We start from the raw sequence: 12,801 nt of genomic DNA on the forward strand, positions 1-12,801 counted from the left end.
GGCTGACTTTCGTTACAGGTCTGCCTCCCTCCCTCTCTTACTCCCGCCCACGCTTCTCTCCTCTGTCATTCCCGGACTGACAGTGGCGCGCGCTTCCTTCCCCGAACAGCTGTGATCACAGCGCTTTCTATTATAACCTTTTTGTTTATCACTTATCGCTGTGTGCTCACTGTCATTTGTTTCTTTTCATCCTCGGTCGATATGTTTGCATTGTGTGCATCATCCCAGCAGAAACTTGGCCATCTCCCGGGATCGGCGCTTACTGACAGATTTACAGATCCTTGCTGAGATAACAATGACGCAAATAAGAAATTGAAAGAAAACACATCATAACTTTCTCAGGCTACTGTTGTCCTTCTAAGTCACCTATAATTGACATATTACCCACCGATTAATTAATGTAGACTGAATTCGCTGATTGCAAAACATTTGCTGATATGTAAATATATACATTTTTTCTTTATATACCTAAAAACTGTCATGTGTGCCCAAATCCCGCAAATTTTCTCAGTCACCCCTCAAATCTATTAACAGTTTAGATCCTGAAAAAATGTACAAGAGGTGTTAAAAATGTGGTTCCCCATATTCAAAACAAGTGTTGCTATAACGTCCATACTAAATAACCCTCACATGGTATAGCATCCAATGGTTTATTATATGCCCTTTTCACAAATTCTGATACCCAAATAAGTGCTGCTATAAACCCATACTTATCCCAAACTGACAGTTTTGTATATATGTGTAAATCCAGTATTTCAAAATGTATCACAGTCCCACATTATAATCCAAAAATTAGCTCTTGTTTCAGGAGTTTAAGTGACCCCTAAAATGCATTGATATAATCCCACATTTTGTTATAGTGCCAAAAATAATCCCCATCCAAATTTCCCAGAGTATCCACAAAACCAGGTGATGCATTAGTCTGGGAGCCGCCTCATGCCAGGGACAGCTGTATGTGTGGTGAAGAAGTTTATTGGTCAAAAAGAAACTGTGATCAATAATTCAGTTAATGACTTGTTGTTACATCATTTCAAATACTGCCTCTGTAAAATGCACATTTACACTTCTGCTTCGGATAACTGGCTCTCCTCTTGTCAGCTAAGATCAGATGCCACTTGAGAGGAAATGACAACTTAAAACTCACAGCTTATGTGAAGGGATGAAGATTCACAGACAAATGGACAAGCTCGCGTGTATATACACCGATTCTCTGTGATGTTGCTGTTGTCAGGTCATCCTCTGAACGGAGGATGTCGGAAATTGTACACCATAAATATCCCTGCATGTCTGTGCGTGCGTGTGTTTGTGTGTTGAAAGTCAATATCGCAGTCGTAAAAGCTCAGTGTCTATTAAACAAGGGTGGAGATTCCAGCACGGGAAAGTCTTCCCGTCAGCTGATCTCAGCTGTGTCTCTACCGAAGGTGACATAATTAGGGGGGGGGGACAACAAGCAAACTATTACATCAGCTGCGGGTGAAAACAGCTGCTTCATGCTTGACTTTCTTTTGTGGCAATGAAGTTCATTTGGGACCCTCAAAACGGATGTTCTGATACAAATATTGTCAGACGGATGATGGAGCTGCCTCTGAAGTTGATGACATTGTTGACCGTGACCATCTCCAAGTCCAGCACCACCTTCTTCGGCCCCTTGATTGGCCGCGATAAGACGAGCGTGGCGCTCACATTACTGGTTTGCTTTAAGAGAAAGAGGACAGAGACAAAAGGGGAATGTGAGGAATGAATTACAGGAAACACTACTGCACACAGCGGAAGAAACACGTGGCTTAGTGCCTGGTTATACAACTTCCAGTAAATAAAACAAGAGCACATTTGTTTAGAAAGCCAACTTAGCAGTTTCTGATCTATCTCTAGAGCAAAATCAGCTTCTCAGATACATTACACACAATTATTGTGCCATCTGCTGGGTGCACTCTGCATTGTCAGGTTCTTACAACTCATTAAACCTGTGGTACACACATATATATATTTATAATTTATGCAAAATGAACCGTATTCCTTACATTCCTTACATTACTGTGTTTTTTCCTCCTGTGATATTTCAAAACGGCTTCAGTGGAAATAGCCACTGTCATCTAAACACCTGATATTTCCTTGACGTGTATCCAGAATTTGATCATAATCACAACTACAAAGAAAAAGATCTAACCCTAACTTTAGCCCAGGATCAAAACTACCATCTTTTTCTTTCCGTCTCTGAGCACAAACTCGAGTCCTTATTTTAAAACGTCAAATCAGTCCTGTGCAAACTGTAAATAAAAACAGAATGCAATGATTCGAGAATCTCATAAACCCACATTTTACTCATAAAACTACATAGAAACCATGTCAAATGCTTAAACTGAGAAAATGTATCACTTATGAGCATTTTAAATTTGATGACACCAACACATCTCAGAAAAGGACAGCGCTATGTTTACCGCTGTGTAGCAGCCCCCCTTCTTTTATCAACAGTCTGTAAACATCTGGGAACCGAGAAGACCAGCTGTTGGACTTTTGAGAGGAATGTTGTCCCATTCTTGTCTCATGGAGGATGTTGGACTGCTCAAAAGTCCTCATATTTTTGGTTTCATGATACTCTAGTGTTTTCAGCCAGTAAGTCAGATGTACTTTTTTGCAGATTGGTCAACCTCTGTCCATTTACTTCTGGGTATAAAAAGAGCATCAGCTGACTTGTTCATAATTAACCTCATTAGTCGCGAATTGTTCCTCGAGCTGTTTCTTTTTAGCACCACTTCCTTTTACAGCCTTTTGTTACCCCCATCCCAACTTTTTGAGACATGTTACTTCCACCACAGTCAAAATGAACTCTTTTTTTTTTTTTTCGAAATAGCAAAAGATCTCAATTTAAAATGTCATGTTTTCAATGTTCTATTATGACTAAAATATGGGCTTATTGGATTTTCAGATCATTGCATTCTGGTTTAATTTACATTTTACACAATGTCCCAATTTTGCTAGGGAATATGGTTTGTATTAGAATGAAGATCAAAAACTTTGTGTAATTATTTGTTGTATTTTCGGTTACATGTCACTCCGTGCTGTGGGTGAACAAATCCTGATCATCTCACTGTGTAATGATACGAGGAAGTGCTGATACTATTCACTTAGATAAGTGCCAATACTAGATGGAAATAATAAAGCATTACAAGGAAAGGTGCTCTTAAATCTTAGATCAAACGCCTATGGGAGTTTGTTACATTATATCATATTACTGAATCAATAAGATGGATTACATTAAATGTATCTTTTAGATAAAAGTTTTTGTAATGCACTTACATAATTTTTTCAGTTGTTTTCAGTATTTCATTATGAATAAATTTGTATTCATTCATCTTTTTAGATAAATGTCATGTCATTGCATTACCTAACCTTTAAGATAAATGCAATACAATAAAAAGGAGATTTTCTTTGCGTCGCATGGTATCTTCTTTGCAGCGATTCTAATATGTTTTGCTCACTATTAAGCTGGTGAATTATCATCATCTAGGACAAGTCCAAGACTGATTTTGGAAACATCTTTGGTAACTAAACAGTCACAGCTGTGGAGTTTCTGGACTGCATTCTTTAACAACCAAACACTACTGTCATTTCCTTTCCTGCCTAGTTCTGCAGTTTCCTTGAATTTCCCCATCAATAGAGTTTGAGTTTCTGTAGGAGTGGGGGCCCACTTTCATTTATTGTGTTACTTTGCATTAATATAGTGCATTAAAGTCTTCCATCTGCCATATCTTCTGTTGATGGGTCTCTGAAAAACGTACCCTCATGTAAAACTCTCGCCCATCGTTGCCCGACTTTATCTGGAAGATGTAGAAGGCGCCGGGATAGCGCGTGGTGGCCTGCATCTGGAAGATATCTGCAGGCACACTGCGCCCCGACGACATGTCCATGTGTCGGTACAAAATGGTGAAGGGCTTATCCCTGCAGGCAGGGTTCTCAGCTGAACACATACACTGACTGCCAAGGAGGAGACACGGTCACTTTAAGCTTTAGAGGATATTTTAAACAAATAAGCAGTGAAACAGTTTATAATTTGGTGTTAAAAGGCATCTAGAGAAAGCGAAGAAGTAAAACTCACTTGTCACTAACTTCGACGTAAGGAGGGTTGCACTGTAAAGAATTCAGGCATGTATAGCTTCCCTGGAAATTGAAACACACTTGTGCTGTTGTACAGGTGTTGTTACCAGTGTCACATTCATTGATATCTTTAAGAATCAAACACACAACAATCAAAGTCAGTTAAAACATCATCATCATGAGAGAAGAAGAAGAAGCTTCAACAATGTTGATATTAAAGAAAATAGATGCATGTGTCCTGAATCAAGAGAAGTATTTAACTGATAACAATAATAACTTTATCACATAAACTAATGCATTCAGTTAGGAAATGATGTATCTGTGTGAGAGTTCCTCATCCTCTTACCCTCACAACTCCTGCCGTCCTCATATATATAATATCCAGGTGGACAGATGCAGGAGTAAGAACCGGGGATGTTGACACATCTGTACTGACACAGAAACTCAGAGAAACTGCACTCATCCAAGTCTGCACGAAGCAAGAAACAGAATTAACACCTATCAGAAAAGGACATCAGCACCAACAGTGTTCAGTGTTCAAGCTCAAGCAAGCCCGCCTCAATATGTCTGAGTGAAGTCTGCATGTTTTGCACGGTCTCAGTCATGCAGCTTGCTCTTTCTAAACTGTGTCGACCTAGCCTGTGATAAACTGGAACCAGTCTCATACAGCACACCTGCTCTCTGTGATCCTGCTGCCAAAGCAAAAAATTTTATTCTGTTCAATTCACCTCTGTCATACGACTTTTTGCTCCTTTTTACAAAAATGCATCTCAGTTTCTGGTTCTTTACCGACTCAATTATTCACACTGCTTCAAAGATAGATTAATGTTGATATATCAAAAGAATAAAATCTTCCTCACCGATGCAAGTAGTACCATCAGATGCCAGCTCAAATCCTTCGTCACAGTTGCACATGTAGGACCCGTAGGTATTCAAGCAGCCATGACTACAAGGTTCATCTGCACACTCATCCACATCTGGAACAGCAGAAGCTGGAAGCTGACAACACTGGTACACGATATACAAGTGTACCGGTGCTTGTGAATGTGTTTACCTTGACAGGTCCGGCTGTCTGGATTGAGGATGAAGCCAGGATTACAGGAACAAGAATATGAGCCGGGCACGTTGGCACACAGCTGCTGGCAGTAACCATAGCGGCATTCATCAATATCTGGTACCAAAAAAGAAAAAAAAAGAAGAAAATTTTGAAAAAAGTAGAAGGTAGTCACTGACCATAATACATATTGTGCTGTAGGCAAGTTTACTGTAAGTAAATATACGATTAGTGTTTTGATTTGAACAGACTCTGCTGAGCTGCATTGTACCACAAAGCATGAAGAGGGCGCTGTTCTTCTTTTCTAAATGAGGACAAGTACATGCAGGGACTTTTCTGCATTATCCAACAGTGATCATAAAAATTGACATGATCTCTGATCTATGCTTTTTACAGTGTTAGTACTAAGATATAATAGATTGCTGGTTTTGCATGTCCAAGACTATATTTGCATTTATTAGTGCTTGAAGAAGAAAATCAAAGCTTTTGCATCACTTGGTAATACCAGAAAATATTGAATTAAAATGTTCAGTGCTTGTTTTCCTAGCTTCCTTTCATTTGATAATTTGCACAAAGTAATGGCAAAATTGAGCGATGGCTGAATGATAATAAACCGACTCTGAGTGCACTTTGTAGAGTATTTGCAGTGATGCAATGTGAATTCCACTGGGTAAAGTGTATTGTTAATATATGCTAATGTTTAAAGAAGTTTCAGGGGAAAACTGACTCACCCTGACACTGTCCACCAAGGAGCCAGTAACCTTCAGTGCAGGAGCATGTGTAGCCACCTGCTGTGTTGATACAGACCTGGGTGGGGTTACAGTGGTGAGAGTTTGTCTCACATTCATCAATGTCTGCAATTTAAAAAAAAAAGGGGAAAAAAAGAGGAGAAAAAATGAACAAAATTCAACAAAATTAAAAAGGACGCTCAAAGAGGCAGAAGCGACATAAAACAAAAAAAGTTTAACACATTAACCCAAAAAACATGTTTTTCTGTTACATTTGGCAGCTAGCCCTTCAAATCTACACAAAAGTAACACCCAGAGAGACACTTTCAAAGTTTGTTGAGAGTTAGGAGAAGAGTATCACGTATCATCTAAAGTATTTCATAAAGTGAGGCATGGATATTTTTAAAATGACATCAAAGTAAACAGATGAGATAAAAGCACACTGATAATATTGATTTCCATGTGGGAGTTATGCTTTTTGCACTTCTCGGACATCAGTTGATTTGATTCCAAACATTTAGGTTTAGCCTTCGCCTCACCTTTTATTGACTAACTCCACTGCAGGATTTGATGCTTATGTGCCTTGCTCGAAAGCACATCAGCTAGTGACATTTTTCCTGCTGGCTTGGAGATTGCACTAGCAATCTTCTGTTTGAAAATCAGTTTATCCAACACTCAGAGTTTCATCGCCCTGTGCTTAAAAAAAAAAACTCTTAACCAAACAGTTACCATTTCAGCGCTTATGATCGTTTCTACACAGGTTTGCAGATTTCTCAGATTACAATCTGAATTCCATCAACGCCCCTGGAGCAGCTCACACACTAAATCATAATGCCCATATGAGGATACGACAAATCGCAAATTCCAACTTCTGTTTATGGTTCTCAGACAATGAAGTCACCGATCTCTAGAAAACCGGTGGGGGAAGTGGGTGGGAGCCTGGTTTTTTGTTTGAACAGGCAGCTATGATAAGCGATAACGTCTGTCTGTGGGACCGTTGCCCTTTATGCCAGCTGGGACCACTGGCCCTTCACGAGGGTGGAGGAGACCCGGTGCATTAGGCCACCGGCCAAAAGCTACACAGCCACAGCACCTGCTTACAGTTTCCAGTGAAAATCTCCCTGAATGCCCCTCATCTGCACCCCATGTGTAGACCTTACTGCAGATCTCCAACATATACACACACAAGCCGCAGGAGCGTTTCAGTTCACCTCCTTATATAGGCTGTTTTATGAGCTGCCCACGGGTTTTGGGGTTGCTGACAGTCCTGATCAGCTTCAGAGAAGACATGACAGGGTCAGATGTAGATGCAAAAAACACTCCCCAAATTCCTGTGCAGAAAGATCTTGACCACATATGGCTGCACAAACTGATTCAAAATGACAGTAAGTGACACAAAACCAGCTTGCTTTTCTTTATCAAGATTCCAATGAAAAGATTATAAAGGATAAGAGTTTATAGCTTCACTACCAGAAAAATGCTCTGTTAAAAGATGAGCTGTTGTGCATTTTTGAGTTTACCCACTGGTTTCAAAAGTCCATAAGGCTGGATACTTTTCTCAAGGCACAACGGAGCATGTAAATCCCTGGACTCCAGTAAAAACCTGAAAATCCCTAAAACTGAGTTATGAGCTGTAATGAATATTACAGTCTCTAGTGGGATGAAAAGCACAGCATCTGAACTTTAATGGTTTCTTTTTTTTTACTTGGTAGAGAATAAAAAGTGTGCTTAAGCAATGACAGTTTTGTACAGATTTTTAGCAGGTGTCATTTTTATAATGTTAATTTGATCTATCCTCATCTATCCTAATTATTGTGTGTTTGTCTAGAAAGTAAACTGTAAGCACTTTTATTACGGTCCATTTATTAGAGATAGTGTGGTTAAATAGAGTGAAAGCTCAACCTTATTCAACACCTTCAGGATGAAGCTTATCATTTCTATTGTTCCCCCAGACTGGTTCCATTTGAAACACTGACATGCCATTAACTCAGAAACAAAACCACAGTTGTTGCAGGTTCAGACGGGAAGTCGCAGTCTGTGTATTTTCTGCCCCACAGCAGCATCAATCAGCAACTAATTACATCACTGCACACACAGTGTGCCAGCCTTCAGGGGTGTGCTGAGTCGTTGCCTCCACAGAGGCATGCCTGTTCTCTTGCCCTGGCCTGGGCACAAATTTGGCAGCATATGACCTCATTTTTGGCACTCACATGGTGTAGTTTACCCAAACAATGTTGCGAGCTGATTCCCTCACGGACCTTCTCCCCTACAAAGAGGGGGAAAAAAGTCCATATTTGTCCATGAGCGAACTTCTAGAGCTCTCTTTGGAGGGGGAAAACTGTACCACATATGTACATTATCCTCCTCCCAGCACAGTCATGGCTAATTTATCCAAAATGACAGGAAAACACCCCAAATGGACCTTAAGGAACCCATTTTTTAACAGCTTGTCCCTGCTAGACCCGCCAAGGAAAGTTTGTGAAGTGTTTATCTAACAGCTGGGAACTCTTGAAGTTGTGAAATTCAAACAGCTCAATTAAAAAAGATGACATTTATTCGCTTTGAAAAGTTAAATGGGCCTCTGGGTCGGTGGGGTGACAGCAGACAGACTGCGGCACAAAACACTTAAAAAACATCTGTCCCTGTGATGCGAGGGATTCATGTATTCCTCTGGATTTTAACCACACTGAATTCCTATCCTTTATCTTTTTACACTCATGTTACCTCGTTCATAGCTTGACTCTAATATCTGATAAACAGCAGCAGGTGGCAGATGTCAAGACTATATTCTGCAAAACATTCAAATTTTTCAGCCACTGCTGAAATCCAGTTAAGAGCCTCAAGACCAGAAACAGCTGCAACCGCGGATAGACACCTTCCACCCTTATATCTCCTGCAAGCAGTGAGACAGACTAAAAATGAGCTTTGGCAGAGATGGGTTGCAAAGCAACTTGCAGATGTGCAGTAACTTCACGCCCTATGATGAAATTTGCCAGGTGATTTCTGATCAGCTAATCCACAGGGATCCTGGTTGAAATTTGACTTCATAACTTGCCTGAAGTAACTTTAAAGATGCATTAGAGCGGCAGCAAAGGGAAAAGCTGCGATTGTGGTAAGAAAAATACTCCAGAAAATCAAATTTGACATTCCTATGTCAGTTAGGGGGATAGAATCCTCTTAAAGGGTAAGGTAATTAACAAGAAAGGTTACAAGATGACCACACATTTTAATGGAAATTTATGAATAATTACGTCTTCAGTCCCCAAATAGAGTTGTTGAATTTCAATGTTTTTCTTTGTTTGTTTGTTTGTTTGTTTTTAATAGAAAGGCTGGGATCTAAACCCACTTCCCTGCTTGTGGTTACATTCCCTCACTGTGATGAATGGGTGCAAATGTTGACCCACCGTGAACAATCAAACAAGCGCTTTGTCAAACTGATGTAAGCAAACGACTGAAAACAATAAGCAACTTTGGACTTTCGGGGACTTCTGATGAACACGAACAAAAGACTTGGCTCGAACAATGTTTACTTCATTTTTGAAATTGGCTTGAACAGAAGAATTGTGAAGTTTTCAGCAGAATTTTTTATGAGTCCGTCTCGTATGACTGAACCGCAGCTACGGGAGTTCTCCTGAGCCCAGAGTTAATACTTTCTGCATGCGCAAATATGCAAGCGTCCAAGTGACATCAATTTCTAATGGATGCTAATTTCGTCATCAGAGGTTGTACATGATGATTTGAGCAGACAACCACATACCCTATGATTATCAGGATTTAACCCATTAGCAATTACCAGATCATTTCTAAATAGAGTAGTGACTGCACTGGCTTCCTCCAAATGGACAAAAAAGGTTGTATAATAAGAAAAACTGTAAGTATAATCCTGGCTTCAAGCAGGTGACCAGCCCCATATGGAACAACTGGGGAATGAAATCAGACTGAAAAACATGCAGTACATTTATTCCAGTGCTGTATTAAAGTACAATGTTGAGTTACAGTACTTTGCAAAAGTCTTGAGCTGGCCCTCGTTCCCTTATATTTTGCTTCCAAAGGGCCAGACTTTCTTGCCTTTTTTAAGGGGTCTTGAGCAACAGTTCTCCAGGCTTTCAGAAGGTCATTGGCTGCTTTTTCACATGAACATTTTCAGAGGAATGTTTTTTGTGTGAATAAACAATTATTCAAACATAAAAAAGGCACCTAACTCAAGGGATAAACCAGTGTTTTGTCTACAGATCGTAGACAACTGAGCAGGCACTTTGTTAACAGCTGCCTGTCTCACAAAAACACATAATTTGTTCAAACTTCTTTAGTTGAATTAATAGAAATGCCAAACATAAGGCAGTTTGACAGACATAAAGAAGTACTTTTGCACTATTAACTACTAGCAGCTATTAGTTGAAAACTTGTCACACCTCAGCATGGTGTGCAGTCTTTCCTTTTAAAAATGTAGCTAACTGCACAAATGGAGGACAGTATTTGAATGTCATGTCATTAAGAAACGGGGGGGGGGGGGGGGGGGGGGGTCTCAGTGGAAGGATGGATCTCAAGAAGCTCATCTTAAAGAAGGGAAGCAGGGAAGCAGGGAGAAAAGATGGAGACATGTCAAATTACAAAGGAACTGGACTGAAAATCAATGTGAACAGGTCTAATGGAGTGATGAATCCAATTTTTCCCCCCTAAGACTGACAACAACCTGAGGGAAATATTTGAGGGAGTTGAGGAGAAAGGTACAACAGTAACCTGTGAGCCACCTGTAAAACACGGTGGAGGCTCTGTCATGGTTTGGGGCTGAGGCTTTGTTTCAACCGGTGGTGTTGGAGATCTCATCAAAGTTGATGGAATTATGAAAACTGAAAAGCACCATCAGAATTAAATCCAACATGAAATACCATCTGGAAAGCTTCTGGTTGACAATAAATTCATTTTTCAGCATGACAATGATCCCAAGCACACTGCCAATGCAGGAAAGCCATATCTGGACAGAAGAACACACAATACTATCAGTCATAAATTGGCCTCCCTAGAGTCCAGACCTCAAAGTTACTGAAGCAGTGTGGGATCATCTGGACAGAGAACAGAACAAAAGGCAGCCAACATTCAAAGAAGAGCTTTGAATGTCCTTCAAGAAGCCTGGAGAACTATTCCTGAAGAGTACTTACAGAAATAACAAGAAATCTTGCCTAAGAGACTTCACACTGTGTAAAGAATAACGTTTTCATTTTAAATACTGACTTTCAAGCTTATTCAAATTGTACAAACTGTATTTGTTTATTTCTGTTTTAATAAATTCTTGCAATTATTTCTCATTTTCTTCTCAAAATATAAAGAAATCAGGGGTAGCTCAAAAAGTTTACACATTACTATATTCTACTTGTGGTAGTAAATATCTTAGACCAGTGAGAACAAACTGCAGACTCCTACTAACCGTTACAGGTGCCATCCTCTGCAAGAGCATATCCCAGGATACATTGCGCAGTGCTGATCACTCTTGGGTAGCTGGGCTCCACAGATCTTGGGGGAGATGGGACGAAAGAGTCTGGAAATCCAGCTGAGGGGTCCGGGTAAACCGGCTCAGGCACTATGGGATCCGGTCTGTAAGGCTGGTTGTACAAGTTCCTCGGGATGCATAGGTAACCTCCGTTCTGGTTCACACAGCGCATGTCTCCTCGGCAAGCATCTGGCATGGTACGGCACTCATCCACATCTGGAATACAGAGCCGTGCACTGATAAGGACATTCTTGCATCCGGAGCATGTGTGAATGTGTGCTACAACCCATCCCGGTGCTTTGGGATTTGATTTTCTTGCACACACTGTGTTTGCATTCCAGACACGTCTGTTTGTTCTATAAATGTAACTTTTCGATGCAAAAAAAAAAAAAAACCACAGAAGTGATGCCACTCACCTATACACTGTCTTGTTCTGCGTTCATATGCGAAACCTTCTGTGCAGGTCTGAAGAGAAGTGATCAAAATGCTGTTTGAATGCGTTAAAAAACATGCTCATTTGCTGAGATGTCAAACTAGTATGGGAAGAATATATGTTTTAATGCATAAATATATTAGCTTGCATCAAAGACGCATTTGCATCTTTATTGGTTTTGGTAAGTTTCAGAGCAACTATTTAGTTAAGTGATCACAGCCTTAGACTAAATGGATGGAGGTGTCTTACCTGTCCGCGCCCAGGCTGGACACAAAGCAGAATAAATACCAGAGCTGTCAGCATCCTGCAAAGAGGAAATTTTACGTTTTTAGGCCCTTCTCGGAAGGAGTCCACAGAAGAAAACAGGAACTTGATACAGGCATTTATCACATATTCATTCAAACATGCAACTTAAGGAAAAAAAAAAAAAAGTCCGTTACGCAAAAGATGCCTGCGGAGAAAATAAAGTGGAGACTACTGACCTTGAAGGAGAGCAAAACCTGAAGCCACGTCCCTCTAAATGCATGGTTTACGACTCCAACTGAGTTCTCTCAAAGGAAAGATTTGAAACGACCCGTAAATTTGAATCCCCTCGCCACTACTCAGCAGGGCTCTCACCACCACCCCCAACTATGCGCCTTTACGCGAAAGCCGACACCAGGTTTTCATTAACCGCTGCCTGGTCGAGCTGAAGCTCCAGTACATTGACCAAGTGTTGGAAGAATGCTTTTTCAAAATGGACTGTTCTGCTTCTTCCCCGCTCTGTCGGCGCTACAGATTATTTAGCAATGCAAATTAACGGGCCCCCTCCGAGCACTTTCCCAACAGCTGGATTCAATCAGGAGAGCCAGCCCCCTCCAGTCAGAGCGCACGGAGACGGCGGCCCCACAGCGGCGCGCTCACTCCGACAAGCGGCTTCTCCTGGGCGGTTAGGAGGCAGAAAAGCATAAAGCTTACACACAGAGTGTCTGTTTTCCAAAGATATAAACAGCCCACCCCACCC

At 40.7% G+C, this 12,801-nt stretch overlaps 1 protein-coding gene across 1 annotated transcript; it reads right to left on the bottom strand.

The window, feature by feature from the left end:
* Positions 1-963: 963 nt before the first annotated feature.
* On the bottom strand, positions 964-12,714 carry fbln5 (fibulin 5). The gene is made up of 11 exons (XM_063498589.1): positions 12,281-12,714; positions 12,048-12,102; positions 11,782-11,830; positions 11,303-11,581; positions 5,881-6,003; positions 5,150-5,266; positions 4,956-5,072; positions 4,442-4,564; positions 4,097-4,223; positions 3,780-3,975; positions 964-1,695 (listed from the first exon to the last, which is right to left on the bottom strand). The coding sequence occupies exons 1-11, from the start codon at positions 12,322-12,324 to the stop codon at positions 1,534-1,536; spliced, it is 1,392 nt and encodes a 463-aa protein (XP_063354659.1). The 5' UTR covers positions 12,325-12,714; the 3' UTR covers positions 964-1,533.
* Between the last annotated feature and the right edge of the window lie 87 nt (positions 12,715-12,801).

This window comes from Pelmatolapia mariae, linkage group LG16_19 (genome assembly GCF_036321145.2).
Source record: "Pelmatolapia mariae isolate MD_Pm_ZW linkage group LG16_19, Pm_UMD_F_2, whole genome shotgun sequence".
NCBI lineage: Eukaryota > Metazoa > Chordata > Actinopteri > Cichliformes > Cichlidae > Pelmatolapia > Pelmatolapia mariae.